This window comes from Aythya fuligula, chromosome 8, assembly GCF_009819795.1.
Source record: "Aythya fuligula isolate bAytFul2 chromosome 8, bAytFul2.pri, whole genome shotgun sequence".
NCBI classification, from domain to species: domain Eukaryota; kingdom Metazoa; phylum Chordata; class Aves; order Anseriformes; family Anatidae; genus Aythya; species Aythya fuligula.
In genome coordinates, this window is record NC_045566.1 from 21498955 (window position 1) to 21522404 (window position 23450).

Below are 23450 nucleotides of genomic sequence, written 5' to 3' on the forward strand. Positions count from 1 at the left end.
TTTGTTTTTTTTTTTTTTTGCCCACCACCACCCGCTCCTGCTGATCTGCCGGGACCAGGTGGTCTTCCAGAGTGCCACCTCAGTGCTTTTTCATTTTTCTCTTCCTTGGAGGGGCTCCAAAATTGGGGATCTGAGAGCCAAGCCCACCGATGCCGGATGGCTAATGGGGTTGCTCTGTCCAACACGACCATAGCGGGGTCTCCTACGAAGTGTCAGGCACCACCCGGGCACGGGACCGGGTGCCTGATCGGGTAGAGGGGAAGGACATCATTTTGGGATTGCCCCGGTGCATTGGCAGGGCTGGCACCCAAAAACGCCGCGTGTCCCTGAGGGGCAGCGAAGCCCAAGCTGTGGGGCTGTGCCTTGTGGTCCCCAAGAGCACCGCGTGTCCCCGAGGGTTGGGGCTGGGACGAGTGTGTCACAGGCAGCGTGGCACTCTGGAATGTGTCCCTGGGATACAGCAACATGACGGCCACCGGTGAGTGACCTTGGCTGGAGGCTTGGGACACTCCAAGCACACCCCGAAGGGGACAACACGGGGGGGAAAGAGCAGCATCCCTTAGCTTGGGCCCTCCCTGGGATACAGCCATGCCCTCGCACCCAGATCTTTCAGAAGGAATTAAAACTCCTCAGGATGGGGGGGGATCTGGGGTGCTGCTGGTGCCTGCCTCCAGCCCAACGCTGCCTGCTAGTTTGGAGGAAATGCCACAGCATTCGTGCCCAGCCTCCCCAAACCACAAACCCTTGGTGTGTAGGAAGAGGCCACTCGAGTTTTCCAGCCCCCCCGTGCAGCTGGACTGAGTGCTTTCCGACTGCCCTGCTGGCAGCCACAGGGATGCAAGGGGAACCCGGTGCACAAATCCCACCCAGCATCACATTTTTCTGGGAGCTGTTCTGGCTCAGCTCTTCCCTTTTCTCATCTTTTGGTTCCCATCCACCTTTCGGCAGCACAAAGCCCTCACAACTTTCTCTTCTCCCCCCCACAGCAACCATAGCCTCTACGGACATGGGGCTGCTGCTGAGAGATGAAGTTTTTGTCGACTTTTTCAACACGTTTCTGAATCTTCCTGTAAGTCTGCTCCTCCCCCTAAAGTCCGGGACCTTTCTGAGCCTTTCTCAGGTGAACTTTTGGGTTCGGTGTTAGAAAAATTGGGACGACACCATAGTTTGGTTGTCAAGCCAGGAAAAGCTGAGGACTTGGCTCAGAGGTGATGGAGACGGAGGGATGAAGAGGAAGATGGTGCCTTCTCTGCAGCAGGGATGGGCTCTGGGCTTCCCCACCACCCTGCATCCCTTCCAGCTCTCCCTTTCCACGCAGGTGTTTGGCCAGATGCCCTTTTACACCAGCAGCACGGGGCAGTGGGACCTGTGGCCAGAGCTGCCCAGCCAGCTGGTGAGAAAACATCCCCTGTGAGGAGAGAGGAGGGCGAGGAGGAGGGAGGAAGGGCGCCGGGCAGGGAAGGGGATGGTTCCTCATTGCCGAGGCTGTCGTTCATCAGCCGGGGGGGGTGATTTCAAACCGGGCTTCACTTGGCTTTTGAGCCCCGGAGGGAGCAGAAGCCACGGGAAGGCAGGGCGCTGGGAAAGCAGGCAGGGGGAGAGGGGGAGAGGCAGCAGGGATGTGGCAGGGGCTGCAGCACAAGCATCTCCCTTCCTCCTCTGCACGGGGTTGGCACCCCTCTCTGGCAAACCCCATAGCACGGGCCCCTTACTCACCCCAATTCCCCTGCACGAGCCGGCTCCTCGCTCCCAGCCTGATCCTCTCCTGGGGGGTTGTGCTGCAGGATGCCAGCCCCCCGGCTTTGCTGGCCTGGCTGGCGAAGCACCGCCTGCCTCACTTCTGCAGATCCAGCCTCTGCCTCCACCTCGTCCTCTGCCAGAAGCTCCTGGGTTTCGTGCGGTCGGAGGAAGCAGGTGAGTCATTGTGGCAGGCACGGAGGAAAGGGAGCGGGGCTTCCTCTCGCCCGGTGGCTGCTGAGCATGGTACTGGGTTGGAAAGGCACCACGCGCCCCTTTTTGGGGGGGTCACAGCAAATCCCAGGCAGGATTTCCATAAAATGAATGAGGTTTACACCCCTCAGCCCTGCTCGTTTGTACAGGCTCGCTGCCTCCGTGGGGTTGAGCTGGAATAGCTGCTTAGCAGCAGCTGCAGGGTTTGTAAAAGCAGTGCGTGGGTGAAGCCGGGCTGGAGAGCAGCCTTAGATCCAGGAAAGGGGTCCTGGCGTTTTGGGTTTGCTGCTGTGCAGGACGCACAGAGCTCTTACACCATATCGGGTTATGCTCCTCGTTCAGGGCATCCTACACTGGGAAAGTCATAAAATCATAGAACCCTGCAGGCTGGAAAAGACCTTCAAGATCAAACACAACCATCAACCTGGCTTATCAAGTCCCGCCACTAACCCGTATCCCTTAGTACCACAAAATACCCCACAAACCTAAAAAATAACCTGCTAGGTTATGCCCTGGTCTGTCCTGACAGCACCAAGTTGGAACTGTGCTTGGTTTGCCCCCAAGTGAGCCCCCCCAGCCCAGCATCACTGTGAGGCAAAGCCACTGGGAAGAACGCTATGTTAGCTGGGATGCAGGCTTTCATTTCAGAAAAAATAAGCGATTTATCAAGGCTTCTGCGCTCTGCTCTCTCTCCCCGACAGAGAAACTGCTGAACTGGCGGAGTGCAGACCGGTGGCTGCTGGAGAAGTGCATCAGCGGCAGCCAGGGCATGTGGCGCTTCCGAGCCTCCACGCAGGGAACGGCAGGTGGGCACGGGGTGCTAAATGCCCCCACTGCGGGTGTGCTGCCCCAAGGGGAGCCGGCACAGAGCCAGGGGTGTGGGTGAGCACCGGTGGGATGTGAGATCCTGCTCTGGAAGATGAGGCAGCAGCAGCAGAGCCCAGCTTGCACAGCCCTGGATCTTCTCCACGATTTCGTTTCGCTTCATCCAGGGCATCTTCCCAGCTTTCTCTTAAATCACGGGGCTGCTTTGCTCGCCAGCAGGCTCTCGGAGTAACACCAAGCCCTTCACGTCAGTCTCTTGCCTGATCCATAGGGGAAGAACTGACCGACTTCTGGCTCAGCACCGAAAGGCTGCTGGGGCTCGATGAGTCGGACGCAGCACAGCAGGACCTCTACCTGGCCCTGATGAACAGGCTGAAAGCCACCCACCTGCGCGAAGGCTCCAGCGTCCTCACCCTCTGCGGCACCCTGGCTGGTAAGGACAGGAGCTGGTGACAAATGGTGACCTTCTCGGAGGGTGGCGTGTTCCTGGCTGCTCCCAGGTGGGGATGGGATGGCAGCAGAAGCTTGGCTTGGCTGGGCATCTCCCCTGGCACCACCAGGCCTGGATGGAGCTGCCCCTTCATCATCATCCCCTTCATCATTTCAGGGTCATCGCGCAAAGTCAGGCACGCTGGGGCCATCGGCACCCGGAGGGAGATGCTAGTCAAGATGCAGCAACGAGCCCTGTTTATAATTCAGAGTTACTGGCTCCCTAAATTCTTCATCCAGTGCAAGATGGGCATGGAAGAAGAGAAGCTGTGTTGGCCTCTGCTGCAGGAGTACCGGGAGCGGGTGGCACAGGGCACCATGCAGGAGCCCCTGGGCGTTTCGGATGATCTCTTCACAATGCACATTACAAAGAGCCAGGACCCATCAAGGCCCTACAGCAGCAAGAAGGCCAAGGAGAAGGTCTGGGCTCTTGTCAAGGAGGGAAGAGACACCCAAGAAGCAAAGACAAGCTTTCAGACACCAGAGAGGCAGCCAGGGCCAGCTGGGAGCGTGAAGGGATCGCAGCCGGGTAAGGAGGCTTTGGGACCGGGTCCTGCAAGCGCTGCCTTTGGGGGCAAAGGAGGAGCAACCTCTCCCAAAAGACCTAGACCCAAGGCAGAGCTGGCCATCCATCTGGAGGACCTCTGTGAAAAGAAAGTCCTCTCTAGCCTGCGTTCCTCTACACCCCTCGCCAAGCTGCCGACCCCAAAAAGGCCGGCCAAGACCCTGCGCCTCCTCCCCTGGGCCCTCAGCGCGGACAGCTGCGCGGGACGGCCCTTCAGGGACTTCTTGAAGTGCCAGGGCCAGACCATGGAGACTCGTCTCCTGGACCTGTGGCATGATCTGGAGGAATTTCTGCCCGCGGTGCTGGACCCCAGCAGAGAAAACAGCTTCTTCCTGCGCCATTTGATCGCGGACAGGATACGCAAGACCTACCTGGAGGAGAGCGCCGTCCAGCAGCTTCCCCTGGAGGCGAGGACCCTGCAGGGCCTGCAGGAGCACCTGGCTTCTGGGGAGTTCACCCCCTGGATATTCAGAGCCCAGAAAGAGATTTGCAAGGTACAGGGCAGCAGCGGTCGGGCGGGGAGGTACCGCTGGCCTTCACAGCCTGGGCTGGTGAAAGGACCGCAGGCATGGTTAGAAGGAGAGGTATTTGGAAAACGAAGGTGAAGAGAGACAAGGGAGGACAGAACTTATGGTCACGAGTCAGCTTGTGCTGCTGGAAGCAGTGACCGAGACACTCCAGGCCAGCAGAGAGGAGCATCCCCATGGGTTTGCTGTGCCGAGCAGTCATTTAGCAGCTGGTGACCTCGGCTAGATGCACGTGCCACGGGGATCACGGGACAGCGGCCGGCCCTTTGCATCTGAGTCACTGCTTCCAGCACAACGGGATTAAAGCACATTTTTAAAGCACATTTACAAAGCCAAGCACGTCTGGGCAATCTCTGAGCAGCCCAAGGGGCCAACTCCTGTGTGCAGCCCCCTGGGCATCTCAGTGGGGTGCAACCTGCCCATGGGGTGCCACTTTCTGGTGGGGAACATGAGCAACAGCTGAGGCAGCCACCTCTGCTCCTCCCCAGGTCCTCTGCATTTTCTATGAGAAATTTCTGGCTGATGAAGACAAGACCTTCCTCCAGTTTATGGTAAGGGGGATGCACGAGGGCCTGGGCCATCCTCAAGGGGTGTGCAAGCAGCAGTGGGGATGGAAAAAGGTGGTGAGAGGGAGAAGAGAAGCCTGGCAGCCCACAGGTCAGCCTTTGAGCCATGACCCAGCCCAGAAGCCGGGAGAGATTTAAAAGTACTCATCCAGGGCAAGCACGGGTGAAGCCAGTGGCAAGTTGCGAAAAACACTTCTGGGAATTAATTCTCCCCCTTTTTTCCTGGTTCACAACAAATACTGCTATTAATCTGACTCATGGGCAGCCACAAATGTGTACGTCCCTGTTCCAGCACGAGCGGTGCCTCGCCAGCACTGGGGAAGAGGGCGTGCAGCCTTTTGGCCTCTGATTCAACCGCACTCAAGTTTTCCACGTGTTTCTTTCCACTGTGTAAAGCTGTGCTTTAAGAAAGCAGAGTCACACGAGCACTCATATTCCCAGCAGCAGAAATCCCATGTTTCTCAATGCCTTCCACCAGGAAGCCTTGCAGAGAGAAACCTCGGAGCATCCTGCCTGTTTGGGTCCCTTGCACAACCCACACAGGCAATTTTGCTTACCACAACTAACTTCTTCAGTCTGACCACTAGGATTTTCCCCAGATTGCAATGTAAATTCATCAGCTGGTCCCAGAAATGATTAGGACAGGCTTCCAGGGGCAGTGCCCCAAAGACCTGGCTCACAGAGATGTCAGAACCGCAGTCAGCAAGAGCCGAGCTCTTACGGAGCAGTAGGTTGGCAGCTGTCAGCTCCTGACCCTGCTCATTAAATGCTCTTGGTTGTAAGTTAATTAGCTGCCCAGGTTTCTAAGCATCCCTTGTCAAGGAAATTACCTCTCAGAGCACACGCCTGGTCCAGGAGAGCAATTAGCAGTTCAGCAGGTGCCGTGGCCGTGCTCTCCGCAGGCACCATCCCCTAAGCCAAACTCATCCCGGCCCTCGCGGCACTGGTGTCAGAGGAGCTGCTCGGGGGCTTGGCGGGGTTATTTTTGGTGCTTGCTCTCAGCAGCATGCAACTCGGTCAGCAGACAGCCTGTCTGGCCCTGCTGCTCGGCCAGTCCTGCAGGCTGGTGGGGAGCCAAAACCTGCAGGAGGGTCTCAGTGGGATAGCAGGAGGCACTCCTGGGACACTGGCCAGAGCCAGTCCCAGGGCAGCAGCCAGCAGAAAAGGCACACAAGCTTACCTGTCTGCCTGTGACACCTCCAGAGCTGTTTTCAGCCCTCCTGGCTGGATGTTGACCCCTTTATGAAAGCTGCTGCCTTTGGCTGGCAAGCCGTTGCCTGGGTGAGCTGAGGGACCTGCTGCACTGCCCCAGCTCCAGCCTTAGGAACAGCATGGACAGGTCCCAAGCTGGTGCTGAGCTTTGTGCTCACACAGATTTTCTTCCCAAGGTCTAACTTGGATAGGTTTGTACCCCAAAAAATGTTCAGCTGGCCTTCTAGGTTCAGCTCCTCCAACAGGAGGAGCTCTGTACCAGCCCCCTCTGCTCTTCTTGCTGCAGTCTCCACAGGGCGATGTCCCAGCGCCCAAGGTGCAAGGACACCCTGTCAGGAAAGAGGAATGTTTCCTCCTGTCTGAGAGGATAAACGAATCCTTGAAGCTGAGCCAGGCCTTGCATGGCACGAGGAACTTGGAAGGCCTCTCCTCCGAGCACTGGCGAGCCTGGGCCACTCGGCACCTCCAGCAAGGGGGCTCCGGCCAGGCAGAGACAGATCTCGTGAGCACAGCTGGTAAGAAATGCAGCGCCCCAGGGAGAGCATGGGTTCGGGACAGGGAAGGGGAAAGGCAAAAAGCTGTCACAACACAGCACTCGGTACGTGCTGAGGGGCTGACACAGCCTGCAGGAACGAACCCCAGATCTGTCCCCTCTTCTCTACCAGACGCAGACTCCCAGAAGGTGGCATCAAATGAGCCAGCCGCTGAGAAAGCCCCACTGCCTGCGGATAGCCCAAGCAAGGATAATGAGATTTCGCCTCCCAAAAGCCCACCACCAGGTGAGTTCAGCCCAAGCAGGGCAGAAGCAGGGCAGGCTCCCAGTCAACACTCCCTTAGGGTACCAGAGGAGCAGGGACCTTCCCTGTTTGCCTCCCAGCATCAGGAAAACATCTCCAGAAGGAGAGAGAGGTGTCACCCCAATGAAAGGCATGCCTTTCGGGATGTTAATCCAGGCTGGGAGCACTTCTCTGAAGCAGATGCTGAGGAGATTGAACCATGTGAGGGAAAAGGGCTTCTACAGCATGCAGCGTCCCCGAGCTGGGCTCACCATGCAGCTACCATCAGGGTGGATCTGGAGGCAGCCTGGGCTTCTCCAGGGTCCCCTGCCCTGAGGCCAGCTGTGAGCAGGCTCTAGCAGTCACCTGAGGAGGGAGCCAACGCTGTTCTGTCCCCACAGCTGCTGAGCCTGAGAACAAAAAGAAGAGGACTGCTCCTGGAAGAAAAACCAAATCGAGTGCCACAAAGGTCACCTCTGCCGTGGTAGAGAAGCCAACTAAAAGACCCAGGTTGGCACTTTGCAGCACAAGGCTTTGTTATTTTTTATTTTCTTATTTTTTGCTATTTACAGTCTTTGAAGAAACAGGGCTGTTCCCACTGCTTTCCCATAGTGTCACTTCTCCTGGATTTGTCATTGGGCTCATTCAGATATAAACATGGGTGGCCCATAGGTCTGAAGTGTAGAGTGACCTAGACAGAAGGAAAGAAGTTTCTTTTTTTCTCTCCCAACCCCATAACCTGAATTTATTCCTCACGTCTTGTGCGCTTTGACCTCAGTTGCTCCCTGGCACACCACCTGCACTACAGCTAGGCAGCTCTCAGACCCCAAACCAGCACTTAAAATCACCGTGACCACGCTTAAATCTGTCCTCACTGACCATGAGGATGTCCGTGTGGAGTCCCACCTCCTGGGAGTACTTCAGACAAGAGCCCTGACAGCTCCACATCAGGATATAAATGTTAACCAGGATGTGACTGGGAGCAGCGTTTATTATTTACTTTGAAAGTCAGTCTCAGGAGCCCCATTTAGACAATGAACACACTTGACCCAGTCCACCAACCTTCAAACAAGGACTTGCTAACCTTGTAAAGGACCCAAATCCCAGTCTGCTCCCAGCTGTGGCTTTTCCAAAGTTCTGTTTCAATGATACGTAGGGGAGCACAACCTCCTCCTCCTCCCACCAGTCCTTCTGGGTGTCCCATCCTTACCTGCCTCCCTCCCCTGGTGTCTGCAGAGCTGTCCTGCTCCATTTGCAGGTTCTGAGGTCTCCAGCAGAGACCTTAAGTCCTGCCTCTTCATCATCTCCTTAGAAAAAGCCTCCTCTTCAGGCTGAAACCAAGTCCTTTCCTGGCCCATCTGCTTCATAACCCCCTGGCACCACTGACCCATGTTTTTCCAGCTCTTTGGGTGCCTCTGGTTGGAGAAGCAGGCTAATTTCCAGGTGGGAGGCAGCACAGAGGTCACATCTCCTGGTGTCTCCTCCCCTGCAGGCACTTTGTGAAGGTGCTGCACAACCCTGCCCACCTGCAGTACTTCAGGCAGTTCCTCGAGGAGCGCAACGCAGATCAACCTCTGCGGTTCTGGATGGCCGTGGAGAAGCTGGTTGCAGAGCCCACTGCCAAGATCAAGAGCGCCCTCATTAGCAGCATCGTCAGAAATTATTTCCACGGTGACATCCCAGCTGGTAGGCACCCTCCCACCCTGCACTTTACTCCAGTCAGGATGAAGGCTTCTTTTTCCCCGACCTGGCTGCAGATTTTAGATCCTCTTGCAGGGACTTGCCAATCCTCCTTTTTCCCTGCCCAGTGTTTGCTGAGGGCTTCCACTGCCACTTATTTCTAGGAAGGTGCTCTACCTCTGTGGCAGGATCTCCTGGCCAAGACCTGCAACCTGCAGTTCCCCCAGTGGGGGAAATAGCCCTTCCCTACCCCACCTCCTTCAGGCGCTCTTGGAGGCCCAGCTTCACTCCCAAAATATGCAATTAGCACAGCATAGAAAGGAAAAGAGATGAGGACCAGATTCTGGGGCAGGCAGAGGTGGGACAGGGTGCCACGTGCGGATGGGAGGGTAGGAAGAGCTGTCACGGTGGCTCAGGGACAGCTTCTAGCAGCAGACAGTGACCACTTGTCTCTTCCAGAGGAACTGCTGGACTGCCACTCTTCTATCATCAAAGAAATCAGGGAGGCTGAAGTAGTCACACCTTTCATGTTGATGACAGCCCAGGTTTTTGTCCAGAAAGCAATGGAAAAACGATGGTGAGAACTGGGCTCCAAATCCCAGCCAGACCCTCACCCCAGCAAAATTGTCACTGCAGCTGCCGAGGCACTTCCAGCCCCCATCCCTTTTCTCCATCCTCCTCCAGGACCAGGAGTCCTGCGGGACCCCAACCTCAGGGCCATCCCCTCTCAGCTGCTCCCCATCCCGGCCACCAAACCACTGCCCTGCTCGTGTGTCTGGCCGCCCCTGATGCTCTCTGGTCTCCCATCTGGCAGGTTTAAGGAGTACCAGGACCTGTTTCCCCCGAGTGAAACGCCCAAGTCTAACCTTCATTTGCGGCACAGGATGGGGAACTTCACGACAGACAGCCTGGTAAGGAAAGAGCCTCCCTGCCGGGAGGCTGGGGTGTTGTCTAGGAAAAAAAAGAAAGAGGGGAGATGGTCTCTGTCTGTGAGCAAATCCCACAGCCAGGGGCTGGCTCCCCAGGGCTGTGCCACCAGCCGAGCCGGGCTGTGCCTCATCTCTGCAGAAGTGTGCCTGGTTCACCATCCACGACATCGTCAAGAGCATCTGCAAGTTCCATCGGGAGATGAACGACGACAAGTGCCGCATGGAGTTCGAGGGCTTTCTGCGGAAGGAAAGAGAAAACGAGGAGGAAAGTAAGGCTGGAGTCCTGCCGCCCCGCTCCTCTCTCCCCAGGACACTCCCAGGTTTAGGGGAGGTGAATGGAGGAAGCCTGTGGCTCCTCACCCATCCCCACGTGCTGAACCCTAACTGTTCTCTGCTGGAGGTATTTAGAGAGCTGGTGACGCAGGAGTGTCAGGATGCCAAATATTGTGTGCAGAAATATTGGGTGATGAGGCACAGAACTCTGCACAAGCAACACAGATAATATATTCATGCCATAGATGGTTTTCTGATGCCAAGTCCACCTAGATCAGGAAATCCCTGGAAACGGAAGTGTCTGGAAGTTGGAGAATATTGTATATAGGGGAAGCAACAGATATTTTACCTTTCTTTCTCCCTTGCAATCCACTTGTGGCCTCTGTCAAAGACAGGATAACAGCTAGGCAGACTTTGACCTAACCTCCTGTGGCCATCCCCCTATGAAAACAATGAACAAAAGCACTCTGTGAGTGCAAGAAGGAGGACAGATGGATGGCGGAGGTCACTGAGCTAAGGGAAAAGCACACTGGGTGGATCAGAATTCCCTGGGGAGCCCTACAGGCTGCAGGAAGGCTGTAGTCCACATAGGCTGAAAGGCCCTCAAGCAAATTCCTCGTGAGCAAGAAAAGCAAGCAAAGGTTAGGGGAGGGAGCCAGGTATAGCATCAGATGCCCAGCCAGCCTCAAACCAGCACCGGGAGAAGCAGGACCCGAACATTTTGTCCCCTCTCCCAGACCTGCCCCCCACCACGATGCGCAGCAGCAGCACCACGAGCACGTTACACTCCCATGTTGTCTCCAGCGGCTCCCTGCAGGACAAGGACATGCCTCTGGTGAAACGCCAGCTCTTTGACAACCAGCTCATTACCGTCAACTTCCTCGTCGATGACCTCCGCTTTTATCTGGAGATCAACAAGTGCCCTTTCCATGGGCACTCAGGTGCCAGCAGTCTGCCTTGGCTCAGGCCCAGGCCCTCCCTGAGGGTGGTGCCTGTCCCTTGGCAAGGGACAAAGCCACCCACAGCTTCTTCACACACCGGGGGCTCATCTTACACCCCAAAACCCCCTCAGCACCTCTGTGCCAGGCTGGGATCTGGACACCACGCTGCAGCATGGCATGACCAAAGCCTGTTCGCTGTCTACAGTGAGCCTGCTGGTGGTTACCCACCCTGTTCAGCTGTCCCTCACCTCCTAGATGTTGTTTTTGTGGCCCAGTAAATGCGGAGCCGAGCAGGAACATGCCTGCCTAGTAGCAAGGCACTTGTCTCAGAGCAAGACCTGCGGGCGTGCTTTTGCAGGTTTTCCAGGCTGGCTGATTCGGCCGAAGCTTTGGCAGCCCACAACATGCGCTCAGAAAAGGAAGTCGCCTTTCTCAAAAGGAAAGCTGCCATCATCAGCAAGCTCTTCCTGAACTCCGACATCCCCCCCAAACTGCGGGTAAGGTGCTGGCACCCACCCGGGAAGCCTGGAGGGGCTGCTGGCTGATCATTGCTCAAGGTCATCCCATTGCAGCCGTGAGGGAAGAAACCAGACAAGGGTTGGGTCTGCTCCGGCCAAGCGTGCTCTGAACCTTCAGGACATGCTCCAGAGCTTGGGAAACTCTACATGGGCAATGGGACTGAAGCACCAGGATGGGTATTGCTATCCAATTCAGTCCTTTCATTCTTCACAGGCCAAAGCCACCATCATATTCCTCCACAATGCACCCACCTCTTCCCCTTGAGTAGTTGTGGCTCTGCCCATCTTCCCTTTGGAAAGCACAGCGGTTTTCCAAAAAATCCAAGGGGAATTCTACCCGTATATTCAGGACAGTCAGCCAGGACCTCAGTAGCATCTCTTTTTAGAGGCAGATGAAATGCCAGGGGGGTTAGGGAGAGGAATGTGCCACCAGGAGTGCTACAAACCTACATACTGCTCTGGCTAAGCACGGTCTCTTCCATGGCCAGGTGAACATCTCTGAAGATGACAGAGACCTAATCTGGACCCTGTCTTCCAAGGGGCTGCTGAACCGCCTCCTCTACCACAAGGCCAAGGTCACCCTCCTCCCCATCCTGATACACTTCTGGAAGAGGTACCTGTCCCCTCCCTCCGAGGTGGCAGAGGCTGTGCGGGTGCCAGCCTCTTTCTCCAGCCACCTGGCTCCTCTGGCATGAAGAAAATGCAGACGAGACCCTCCCCAGGAGCACAGCTGTCGACATCTGCTTGGGGGTTTGCTGTCCCTGACTCCAGCCTTTCTCACACAGGTTCTGCAACTGGAAGGTGATGAAGAGCTTTCGGGTCTCCAAGGTGGAGAGGGAGGCAGCCTCGTTGTCCAGTACAAAAGCCTGTTCCGAAGTATCTGACATCTACAATCCAAGTAAGATGAGTGCCTGTCCCCCTGCTCCACGTTTGCCCTGTCTCATTGTCCCAACAGCCAGCTGACCAAGGCTGGGGCTACACCAGCACCCTACAGCATGCTCTGCTGCTTCACCCAGCTTTGAGGACCACATGGGGCAGACCTTTGTTAAAGCCATTCCTTCCCCTCGAATCCAGTCAAAATCACCCAGTGGGTTTTTAGAAATTTCTTTGGGGATTAGAGAAGTGGGGGCAGAGAGTTAATAAGCAAAGAGCTGTTGCATAAGTCTTGGTTTTTGAAGGAAACAAATTAAAAATACCCCATACACATGCTAAAGCAGAAATTAAATCAATTAATCTTTTGGGTTATGAGTCGGATGTGAGCAGGAAAAAGAAAGACTGCCCAGAACTGTGCAGGCAAACACCAGGCTTAGTGGCATTATACGGAGGATGCTTTGAACATTGGGAAAGGAGAAAAGGTTTCATGAGGATGTGAGGTGACACTCACTAGGGTATCTCTAGGGAAAAAAAAAATCTTTTACCCTCATCCACTTATTTAGTTTCAATATACTAAACACTAAACTGTGAAAAACACAAAGAAAGCACTGTTAAGTGCTGTCACTCTGCCTGACAGCCTGGCTCCTTGACTGAATATTCATTTGGAAATTGTCTAATTGATTTTTGATTAGAGGGGAAACCAAAATAGGCACGTCCTAATCTTGCTTTGACGGCCGAGTGGGTGTCAGCAACGCAGCGTTCTGCTCCCGGTAATTTATCACTGTCAAGTTCTGGTTAAAATCAGCACGGCTGGAGGTTTTTTGATGTGAACAGGCAGGTGCTCGAGCTACAGCTTGGCAGCCGAGCTGGAGTCGCAGACCCTGTGCTGGTGCTTTCTTCTCTGACATTGATCTTGCAGGGAACATCCCCAGGACAACTCTTGTCCCGAGCCACAGCTCCCTGGAGCACCTGCCTCTTTGCAGGGATGAATATCACGGGGAGAGATGTGCCATCTCAGCTGTGTGTCATTTCTCCTGCCCTATCCCCCATTCAGCCCAGTGGGGCAGGGATAGGCACTGGCACACCCTGGTGCACGGCAGAAGCTGTCCCAGCTCCGGCTGCTGATGAGGAGGGAAGCAAAGTGACACGCAACCCCCAGAGAGCTGCTGCTTCTGACTGCGCTCATGCCTCTGCCACCTTCTGCTCGGGACATTTTCTGCACCTTATCGCACTTTAACAAACTTTATCTAAGGATTTGCTTTGCTGACCTTCAGAGCTCACTTTTCTGCTGGGAAAAATTGGGTGTGCTGCCTTAAAATTGCTAGGCGAGATACCTGCAATCCCCAGGAGAGCCCTCCCGTCGCCCACGTCTGGCTTTTGCCATATTTTGGTTATTACTTTGCTGTGCAGACAGAGGGTGCTGGGCTGGCCGCCTGTCGCCAGGCGTCACTGCGGCACTGCCCTCGGGCTCTGCACAAGCCCGGTGGGACTCCAAGGGGACATTTCTCTTCTCCTTCCCCAGGCAATCACGTTGTCATCATGTTCACCCTCCTGGGAGGGATCCGCATCCTGCTGCCACAGTCCCAGAAGAAAAAGGAGCTGCAAAAGGAGCTGCAAAAGGAGCTGCTGGAGGAGCAGAGGGGTGAGCTGGTGCCACGAGGGTTCCTGCTCCCCATAGCAGCTCCAGCTGCTGGGGTGAGAGCCCAGCTTTAGGGCTCCCCATCTCAGCCATGATGGGGAGTTTGTGCCTGTTGCTTTTCTCAGATTCAGAGAACCACCATGAGAAACATCTCCCACTCAGCAAGCCTGTAGGGCTACCTGCAGGGCAGGTAGGTGGCTACAGGGGCAGCCCACCCCCCAATAGCACCAAGGATGGGGTCCCAGAGCAAGGAGGCATTTCCCTCCCTCGCTGCCCTCCCTGGGCTTGTGCTGCAGGTGCCAGCAGCTCCACCTCAAAGCAGCTGCTGCTGCCCCTGGATGGGCTGTTTCCAGCCCCAGCTGGCTGCAGTCTCTCCCAGTAACACACACACACAGTCTCCAGTTGCTGAATGTCCCCATGCCCTAAGCACAGCCTCGTTAACACCATTCACCCACGCATCTATCAGCAGCAGCCACTGATACAGAGCTTCTCCCCTCTGCGCAGGCTCAGGTGGAAGGACAGATGTCCCAGCACCTTATCCACGCTGAGCAGGGCAGGGATGTGCTCCAAGGAAGCTGAGCAGCCAAGACACACCACATAGGCTGCACTTAATCTGCAATAAGACCAGAAAAATAAAGCAACTGAGAGCACCCTCCAGCCTGCCTGATAACATAGCACCAGCGGTGACTTGCAGGGATGTGCCACAAGGCACATTGCCGCCTGAGGAGACACCCATGCCACACAGCAGCCTCCTTCCCCTCATTTATCTTTAAAAAAAAACTGCATTGCCTGTGGCTGAGACCCAGTAGCTAAATAAATCACATTGGGTGTCCAGCAGGACAACACTTTGGTGTCTTCCCCAAAAAACGTGGGAGGTACATTTAGGTGGAAGGGCGCAGCTGTCCCCAGGGTGGTGAGGTGGTGCCTGTCTTACCAGAGCCTGTTTTTTCACCCCTCCCAAAGTCAGCTTATGCCTGATTGGGGATTTTGGCTTTCTCATTATTATTTTTATCAATATCCAGTGCACCTATCTTTCCCAAGCACTAACCAAACCCTACTGAACACCTTCACTTTCCTGCCTGATGGGAAGGAAGAGTGGCTCTGCTGAGCCACCAGGAAGCTGCAAAATTCCCCAGTGTACTTTGGACATGATTTCACTGAAGAACCAGCCCAGGACCTTTAGCACGCCTTGCCTTTCATAGCTCCCACCCCTGCACGCTCTGCCTTGTAACTTGAAGTCTATTTTTAGCTATGCTTTAACCCTCAAATCCTAGACGGCTGCATCCTGGCAACAGCACAGGTGTATTTAAGGCAGGAGATAACATTTCTTATGTGTCCATTTTGATTATCAACACTTGGCTTCTGCAGAATCAAACAGGCCAACCCAAAGTCCAACATTTCTGTAAGTGAAGAGCTTCACGTTGCCAGCTGCAAAACCAGCCAGCTCCCCAAAATTTGATTTTGCAGCTTGGTTTTGCCCCAAGCCCCCAGCCCCAAAGCTAGCTGCATTTTCACGTGCCTTGCACTAGCACTTCAGCCCTAAAGGTGCTGTCCCTGTAGTGTGAGCCCAGCTGAACCCCGTCCCCAGAAGGATTCACAGATGTGGGGGCTCTGGTTTAGGCATCCTGGAGTGCTCTCTGCTTCCAGGGAGGGCTTTTCACAGCCTTTCAGAGCCACCAAGTCACAGCCCTTTGGTACCACAGCAGGGTGAGGCAAGAGGGCACAAAGGTTGCAGCAGGCTGGAAATGTGGAATTTTTATAAGGCACTCAAGGAGCCCAGCCCATGGCACAGCCCTGCCTGCTGGTTTGCAGCTGCATAAAAATACAAGCACGCACAGCTAAAGGGATGCAGAGCTCCACAATGCATCTTGACAGCCACTCGCTTGTCAATGAGACGGAGCAAACACATCCACCCTGAGTTTGGCACACACGTAGGCGCTGATGTTCAGCTTTGCACATCTGCTCATCCATGAGATCCTCACCCTCGCTCCACAGGAGTAAAACAAAGCAAATAAATAAATAAATAAATAAATAAATAAATAAAATCCACTATCCAGCCCATTTCACAAGGGACCGTATGCTTCCAAGGAGAGGAAGCCTTCAGCACCCAGCAGAGCTCTGGACTGCCTTCCTCTCTCAGGTAGAGATGGGGACCTCGTTCATAAATATGTAGGAAACATTTTTCCAAATTTATTCCCCGTTTGGTTCTTCATAGGCTAACAGAAAGAACAACAATCAGTTTAAAAAAATCATTTCAACAGCTGGAAAACATTTCCATAAGCAATATATAATCATTATGCAGCCCCGCAGGAACTGCTGGCAGAGAAACAAACAAGCCCTTGGGCCATCAGGATGCCACTGGGCTCCAGAAATGGGTTTGTGCTGCTCAGCCCCAGTAGCAGAGCTCCGGGCTGCTGCGTATGAACGGCAGGGTTGGGCACCAACAGCATCTCTGCTTCTGGCTGCTGTGTTCAAGGAGTGGAAGGAGGGAATTCAAGTCTTGATGGGGTACCTGGGTGGCTCATAAGTGCTGTCTGTAGAGCTCCCTGCTAGGGAAACTCCTTCAGAGTCCCTGGTTGGCAATACCTGGGCTCTTCTCCTGCCTCTTGCATGGATTAGGAATATGGGGCCTGTCCCACATCTCCTTGCGCTCTGTAAGAATCAGGGAGATGGGGACAGGGAGTCACAGGGGACCTGGGCTGGCACTCAGCCTGGCTCCTTGCCCAAGCCCTTGTCCTTACACCAACCACTTCTTCTGAAGCACCATTCATTTCTCCGTGCTCTGTATCTGCATGTGCTCTCCCGTCTCTTTACCCAATTTCTTCAACTCTTTCTTCAGCTGAAGAAATCAAGAACAAAAGGAGGCAGAGCAAGTGGGGATCAGCCATGGGAAGTGAGGCAACAGCCTCCTACAGAGGAGGATCCTGAATGTCTACAAAGTGGCTGTATTTGGGATGCTGGCGTAAACAGTTGTAGACATAAATGGTCAGTGCTGGAAAATTCGTCAGGAAATACTCAGCATAGTCCCCTGTTATTTTACTGATCCTGAAACAGAACAAAAACAAAGATTTTAGAGCACACCCAGGGAGTCCAGGATGCCCTGGTTCCTCCCTCGCATAGAAAAAGCCATTCCAGAGGCTGGTAAAGCAGGAAGATTTCCTACAAATCCCTGAACTGTAACCTTTCCCTTCCCCAAGTTCTGGGCTCCATCTTTTTGCCACTTCTCCAGCACCTCTATCTGCCTAGTTCCACCTGCACCTTCACAGAAAAGAAGTGGTGGCCTCAGCGAAACCACGGCTCGGGGTTACCACCACCACGTCACGGGGACCGCCGACCACAGGGGTAAGACGCCCATGATTGCAGAGGGTTGGGGATTCAGGACCTCCTAGCAGGACCTCCTGACCCACTCAAGCACCTCAGCACAGCAACCATCAGCCCTTTGGAAACAGCAGCGAGGCAGGCAAGGAGGCATCTCAAAGCTGAGATATAAAGATATCGCCCCTCATCACAGAACAGGTCTGGGAGTCAGATTTTGTTTCTGATCGGACTGCTAGCTGCCAGGACACAAGCTCTCCCACACCACTGCTAGAGGACACAGCCCATCTAACAAATTATGTTTTAATGGACTTCTACATCCTGGCTATGTCCTCCCTTCTGAAGAACATTTTGCTCTCAAAGTGACCGACTCTCGCAGATTCCTAGGTGTCCCCAGCAACACAGGTGTCGCAGGCACAAAGATGCAAACATCTACCTTTCATTGGGGTGTTCATCCAGGTTTCTGATGAACCTCAGAAGGTCTGTGACATTGCTTTTATAATGGAATTTTTTTCTATAACTGGATTCTTCCATGATATGCAGAACCTCTGAATCAATCTGAAAAAAAGGTGACAGGTTATTCCCTACCTTTCCCCACCATGGAAGTAACACACACGCCTCCACTTATCACAGCTGCTGCCTTCCTGCAGAGGCATCGTCTTGCACGGATAAGCCTTGTGACACTTCAAAGTGGGTTTGCCAGCATGAGCAGAAGACTTCACTCTACAGGACACGCACCGTGCAGACCCCTGGCTCTGCAAAGGGCTTCCTCTCCTGCCTTATTGATGCAGGGGGTTATATTAGGACTGCCAACATGGCACAGCAGATTTCCATGCATGTCTGGAGGATGGGCCCATTGAGGGCCTCTCAGGCTGCCCTGCTGAACAATGCCTGCCAGATCTTACACTATGCACAAGGCCTTTCCAGGATGCTACCTGCAAAACCAGGCCCCACTTCACTGGTTTTGAGCCAAAACAAACACTTCTGCCAGAAACTTGCTGGCAACAAGGGCCAGAGGTTCCTGTCTTAGGGGTCACACTAAGTACCCTTGAAGGTTTGCCCTTAAACCTCCACCCCCAACTACGAGGATGGATGCCTTACATTTGTATAAGGAGTGCATTACATGAACACCACCACTTATTTTGATCTGGGAAGTCAAAGGGTCTGTGCAGACACTGCTCCTCTATATTCTGTGGTTGTATCTGCATGGGGCTACTTTTTCCTCCTTATGGGTGTTAGATGGAGCCTGTGAAATGCTCAGGGAAAGCTTCTGCTGGATATCTAGCACAAGCTCCACATTGATCCAAAGAGAGGATGCTTACCATCTTAGTCCAGCACGGGTAAGGACTCCTAGCATTAATAGTTTCAAAAAGATCTTTATCCCATTGGAGATCCTTGATTTTATTCCAGGTACTCTTCAGGAGGTTGAACCTGCTGTGGAACAACAAGCTTCGTTAGCTGCAAGAGAACATCGCTGTCTCCAGCACCACAGGCAAATCCCATACCAAGAATGTTCCTTTACTCCCAGGACTTACGTCTGTTTGCTCCAGAAATAGGGGTGTTTGCTCAGACCCCCCCATCCCTGGTCATCGTGAGAGGCCAGGCGCTCTATAAGGTCCAGAGCCTCCTTGTAATCTGGGGAATCTGCATCCAAATCCTCGATACTGACTTCACGAAGGGGTTTCCTACCCCCTGCTAAGACATATAGCACGAGCCTGCTGAGGTCCTGCAAGGAAACATATCACTCAAGACACATGAAGCTTCTTACCAAAGGGACGAAGTGGGAGCAATGTTCATAAATGGGGAAAATGCACGTGTAGACATGCACCTATAGGCGTGCACAAACACAGACGGGAACCCTGAAGCTGTGTGCACAAGGACTGAGGGGTCAGGCACTGTAATCCTGCTCCCGAGGTATCTGGGGAGGTCCCAGCACCAGCCACAGCCTTGCACCCTAATTCATTCTCATGTGGGGTTTGCTCTTCTATGGGCTTGCCCAAAAAACAGTGAGGCTGCTCCTTCTAGCTGAGGATGCACAAAGGCTTCTCCTGGAATTCACAGTGAAAGAAGATATCAGAAGTAGATAAAATTTGAAAGCATTTATTGATTTGGAGGGAAGTTACCTCTAAGTCTGAGCTTATAAGTTCCTTGTTGCCTTCAATCAACACTCTGTTGTTATCAAAATCCGCCAAGTAAATCTTGCCAGCTAAATCTGAGGATAAATAAGAGAAAATATCAGCAAGTGATGGCAGAGAACCTTAACGCAAGTTTGTCACCGTGTTCTGGATGGGGCCTTCTTTAGGAGACATCTCTGGAAAGACTTGCTGTGAGTTGAGCTACCCACAAAGCCCTGACAAGGCAGGCAGATCTCATGAGGCACATCAGGCTGATCTATTCACCCTCCCAGGACTGTCTGGCAGCACACCTGTACCTACCCAAAGAGAACAAATGCCACAGACATCCCGTTCTGCATAAAGATACCTGCACTGGTGTTTCATATCTGATCTGAGGCAGGGGGTGTTAGAAAGCTACGAGGCACCTCCTCTGAACTATAGGTGACAGGAAAGAAAAACAAAAATAGATAGAAAACAAAACAACCTATCAAGAAGTTGCTGGGACGCAGAGCTTGGTGAGCAAATCCAAGGGAGTGCAGCTCTCTCACTGCCTGGAAGATCATTTTCAGGATGCCCTTGTAATCCTTTTCATCTTCTGGGTCCTGCAGGTGTTCTTCAAGGTTTTTCTCCCAGAGAGGGAAGCACAAGTACATGTAGCCTCTTTCCTTCTCAAACTGGAAGAGCTTCAGTAGATGCTCGCAGTCACCACACTGGTCGAGGAATTTCTTCTCTTCGCTACCCTGTGCGCTGAGGAATATTCTTACTGCCACTTCTGTCCCACCGTGGAGCCCCAGGTAGATGCCACCCCGGGAGGTGCTCTGGATTCTCTGACGGATGTACTGAAATACCTTTAGTTTGCCAATCATGGGCCGATAGATTTTATGAAGGCTTTGCAGCTGGCTCCTCCAGCGTTTGCTCTTTGGCTCCCAGTTTTCGTAGCTTGCTGGGACATACTTGGCATTGTACTTGCGAAGAAGACGTTGCATTTTATTAGAATATTTTCTATTTGCAATAGCAATAAGTTCCCCAATGTCAGTCCTTGCCCCTTTTTCACACAACATCTCTGCAATATCATAATCATTTTTCTCCACAGCCACCATCAGTGCTGTGTTGCCGTCCTCATCTGCATCATCGATATTTATTTCATCCTTGTCCAAGAAAGCTTTCACCAAACACTGGTTCTGCATTTCAACAGCTCGGATGAGGGCAGTTTTCCCACTTTCATCTTTGCATCTGACATTAACACCACAGTCCAGCAGGAAATGGACTATAGAGACAGCCTCAGATACTTTCCTCTCATGGACCTTGAGGGCATGGATCAAGGCATTTCTGTCTTCATTGTCACAAATGTTCAGATCAGCCCCCATATCTTTGACAAGAGTTTTTACAATTGAGAAGTGGCCATTCCTACAGGCATCCATCAGTGCAGTCCTGCCCCCTTTGTTCAGTTTCTCCTTCTCCTCGCTGGTTACCCTCCTCATGTTCACATCTGCCCCTTTGCTATGCAGGTATCTCAGGGCTTCCTCGTTCCCGTGCCAAGCAGCCTCCATGAGAGCTGTGAAGCCGTTGTCGTCATGATCATTGATATCAACCCCATAACCAAAAAGGAGCTCCAGGATTTCCACGTTTCCCACAATCGCTGCCACAATAAAGGCGGTGGCGCCGTTGTCCTTCCTGGCATGTGGACACGCGCCTCTGTCCAGCAGGAGCTGGACCATGTCCTTGTCCTCAGCCTGCACAGCACTCTGCAGCGGTGTCCAGCCGCTGCCCACCTTGGAGTTCACATCTGCCCCTTTCTCCAGTAGCTCCAGCACCTTTTCTCTTTCAGAGTTTATCACAGCAACGTTTAGCTTGGAGGCGAGATCATCTGCAGCCTCCATGCCGGATGAGGCGGCTGCCTCTTGCGCCCCGGGGCAGGCTAGCTGCAGGTTACCTGCTATTTCGGTGGTGTTTTCGGGAGGAGAACACAGCAGGCAGGCAGAAACCGGTATTTGCATATGCGACATGCGGAACCGTGCTTAACGTATCTAAACAAATCAGAAAAGGGGCAGAGCAGCTTTAACTAAGAAGCTTAAATTCACAGTACTGCAACCCTCGGGAAAGGCAGACATCTTATTTTCGCTTCATTTCGTCTCCCCTCCTCCCCCAAACCACCAAGCAGCAAACAAATACCGTATTTCGCTGAGAAGTGCACTGCATCTAACTCCCGTGCCTTTTGCTGCATGCAGACGAATAAATCGTTGCTTTCAGAGGACCCAAAGCACCCCGCTCTTTCCTTAAAGCTGGGGGGTCCGCGAGGCAGAGCTGGGTGTGGGCAGGAGCAAAGGAGAAGGCACAGCCACTCTCTGGAGCACCAGGCTGGAAAAGCAGCACAGCATCCCCCCGGCACGGCCAGGGGCTGCAGACAGCAGGGGACACACAGATGCTCTCACCTACCACGGACCGCCGCCAGCACAGAGAACCTGCAAGAACTGGAGAGGGAAAGAGGTGGAGGAGAAGGTGTCCGAGGCAGAGGTTTACATTTGTTCTGCCCCTTTTTCTGTTTCTACTTCCTCCACCAAGAGGCAGAGCTGCAGACGCCCTGCCCAAGGAAGCACGAAGGGCTGCTCCCTTCCCCCTGTCCTGCAGCCAGACGCAGCTGCGCACTGCCTGACACGCAAAGTCCCACAGCCCTGCCTGCTGTCACCCAGGGCCGCCAGCCCCAGGCAGGAGGGGACAGGGATCCCTGCCCAGCTGCAAACCCAGCAGCAGCTTAAAGCAACTTCGAAGCCAGGGAGCAGCTTTTCACAGCAGCGTTACGAGCACAATTTCTCCTCCCACTGGACGGAGCAGTGCCTGGGAGGATTTGATCTGCTTGTGGGGAGGGCTGTTGGTTTTTTTTGGGGGGAAAGGGGTGTTTGGTGACATTGCTGCACAGGAGAGAGGTTTGCAAACCCGCTCTCAGCAGCTAATAGCACAGAGATGTTAAATGCACCAGTACTGGTCTTTTGTTGAAGCTTTTCCACACTTTTTGGTAAATCCGTCCTTGTGGCCAAACCAGCCAAGCTCCTGGATCTCACCCAGGCAGTCACCGAGCCCCAGATCCCTACCCGAGCTGTGCTGGAAGCAGGCAGCTGCCCTCTTTCACCCCAGCATCACTTTTTGTATTTTCCTCCTCTCCTACAACAGCCCCCAAGACAGCCTGCCAGAGACCGAGCTTCTTCCCCCAAGGGAACACCAAATTTTAGGTGACCATGGACAACTGTGGTGGTGCTGTTGTTCGCAGGCTGTAGGCCAGCAGATGGGCACATTGCAGGGATTGTGAGGTCCAACGATGACACCGTCCTCTCCAACCAGAGCAGAGTTTGGGCTCTTGTCCGGTGACTTTGTTGTGTTCCCAGTGTGCCAGTGGGTTTTGTTGCTGAAGATCATTATTTTGGGTGTCCTTCACGTAGCTGCAGTGGTAATTTAAGGCTCAGAAGCATCTTCTAAAGAGCGACCTTCAGCTCATAGCAGGGCTGCGTTGCAGTCCTTTGACCCATACAACCTGTGATTAAAAAATTCAGGTGACAACACAACACCAATGCCACCTAAGTAGAAGAAAATCTCCCTTCAGGAAGCTGATTTAAAGTAGCTCCCTATCTGATGGTGGAAGGATGGAAGGGAGCCAGCTCTGACAGACACGCCATCAGAAGCAGCTCCCCACAAAATAAATCTGTAAGTATGAGTGCAGGCAAGGCAGAACAGACTCAGGATGCCTTCCAGACAAACAAACAGCTTTGTGGTGACCGCAGTGCAAACACTGCTGTGCAGCACGACAGTAGTTAGTTACCATGAGGATAATGACAATAAGAAGCCAAATTGAGGAAAGGAAAGCTTCTCGCTTGAAGGATGACCATAATCAGCCAAGGGACAGGAAAAGTGATGGCCACCAAGTTCAGAGGAGCTGCTGCTCTCACCTGCTGTGCTTTACCTTCTCCCTCTGGTCTCAGGGAAGGAAAACATCACAAAAGTCACACCGCCACAGCAGACTGCATCCCTGTACCCTGCAGCCCATCACTACAGGGCTTTCTCTGCTTTTTGCTGCAGCTGGGCCAACACCAAGCCAGAAGCAAGGTGCTTGCAGCCATCAAGCAGAATTGTTGTGCATCTGTACACCAACAAAGCAGGGCTTCACCAGAGCAAAACATGGTTTTCCCCAAGATGGTTTTCCCCATTTTTTTCTCCCCAGCAAAGCTGGATTTCCCCATCTCTCCTCCCTGCTCCTAACTACTTTTGC

At 53.5% G+C, this 23450-nt stretch overlaps 2 protein-coding genes across 3 annotated transcripts; one reads left to right on the forward strand and one right to left on the reverse strand.

Annotated features, from left to right (window-relative positions):
• Nucleotides 1-465: 465 nt before the first annotated feature.
• Nucleotides 466-13837, forward strand: RGSL1 (regulator of G protein signaling like 1). Its single transcript, XM_032192281.1, has 20 exons — nt 466-478; nt 987-1069; nt 1319-1393; nt 1785-1914; nt 2652-2756; nt 3047-3208; nt 3383-4323; nt 4845-4907; nt 6421-6649; nt 6800-6913; nt 7312-7420; nt 8403-8596; nt 9050-9167; nt 9405-9501; nt 9659-9788; nt 10530-10710; nt 11101-11230; nt 11740-11864; nt 12037-12149; nt 13647-13837. The coding sequence occupies exons 1-20, from the start codon at nt 466-468 to the stop codon at nt 13835-13837; spliced, it is 3303 nt and encodes a 1100-aa protein (XP_032048172.1).
• Nucleotides 13838-15688: 1851 nt separating this feature from the next.
• RNASEL (ribonuclease L) lies at nt 15689-21676 on the reverse strand. 2 transcript variants are annotated; one of them, XM_032192781.1, is made up of 7 exons: nt 21629-21676; nt 19677-21219; nt 19202-19290; nt 18614-18804; nt 18401-18509; nt 17515-17636; nt 15689-16808 (listed from the first exon to the last, which is right to left on the reverse strand). In XM_032192781.1, the coding sequence occupies exons 2-7, from the start codon at nt 21196-21198 to the stop codon at nt 16673-16675; spliced, it is 2169 nt and encodes a 722-aa protein (XP_032048672.1). In that variant the 5' UTR covers nt 21199-21219; nt 21629-21676; the 3' UTR covers nt 15689-16672. The 2 variants fall into 2 exon arrangements, with proteins under 2 accessions (XP_032048672.1, XP_032048671.1); XM_032192780.1 differs by having other exon boundaries at nt 18401-18512.
• Between the last annotated feature and the right edge of the window lie 1774 nt (nt 21677-23450).

What these genes read in the sequence shown, in the direction of transcription:
- RGSL1 (XM_032192281.1), top strand. An exon ending in AGACCTTCCTCCAGTTTATG is followed by an intron (nt 4,908 to 6,420) that starts GTAAGGGGGATG and finishes TTCTTGCTGCAG; the next exon opens with TCTCCACAGGGCGATGTCCC. An exon ending in ACTTCACGACAGACAGCCTG is followed by an intron (nt 9,502 to 9,658) that starts GTAAGGAAAGAG and finishes TCATCTCTGCAG; the next exon opens with AAGTGTGCCTGGTTCACCAT.
- RNASEL (XM_032192780.1), bottom strand. Translation starts at nt 21,198, where the DNA reads ATGTCGCATATGCAAATACCGGTTTCTGCCTGCCTGCTGTGTTCTCCT. An exon ending in ACCCGTGCTGGACTAAGATG is followed by an intron (nt 17,637 to 18,400) that starts GTAAGCATCCTC and finishes CCTTTTTTTCAG; the next exon opens with ATTGATTCAGAGGTTCTGCA. An exon ending in GATGAACACCCCAATGAAAG is followed by an intron (nt 16,809 to 17,514) that starts GTAGATGTTTGC and finishes GTTCTGTTTCAG; the next exon opens with GATCAGTAAAATAACAGGGG.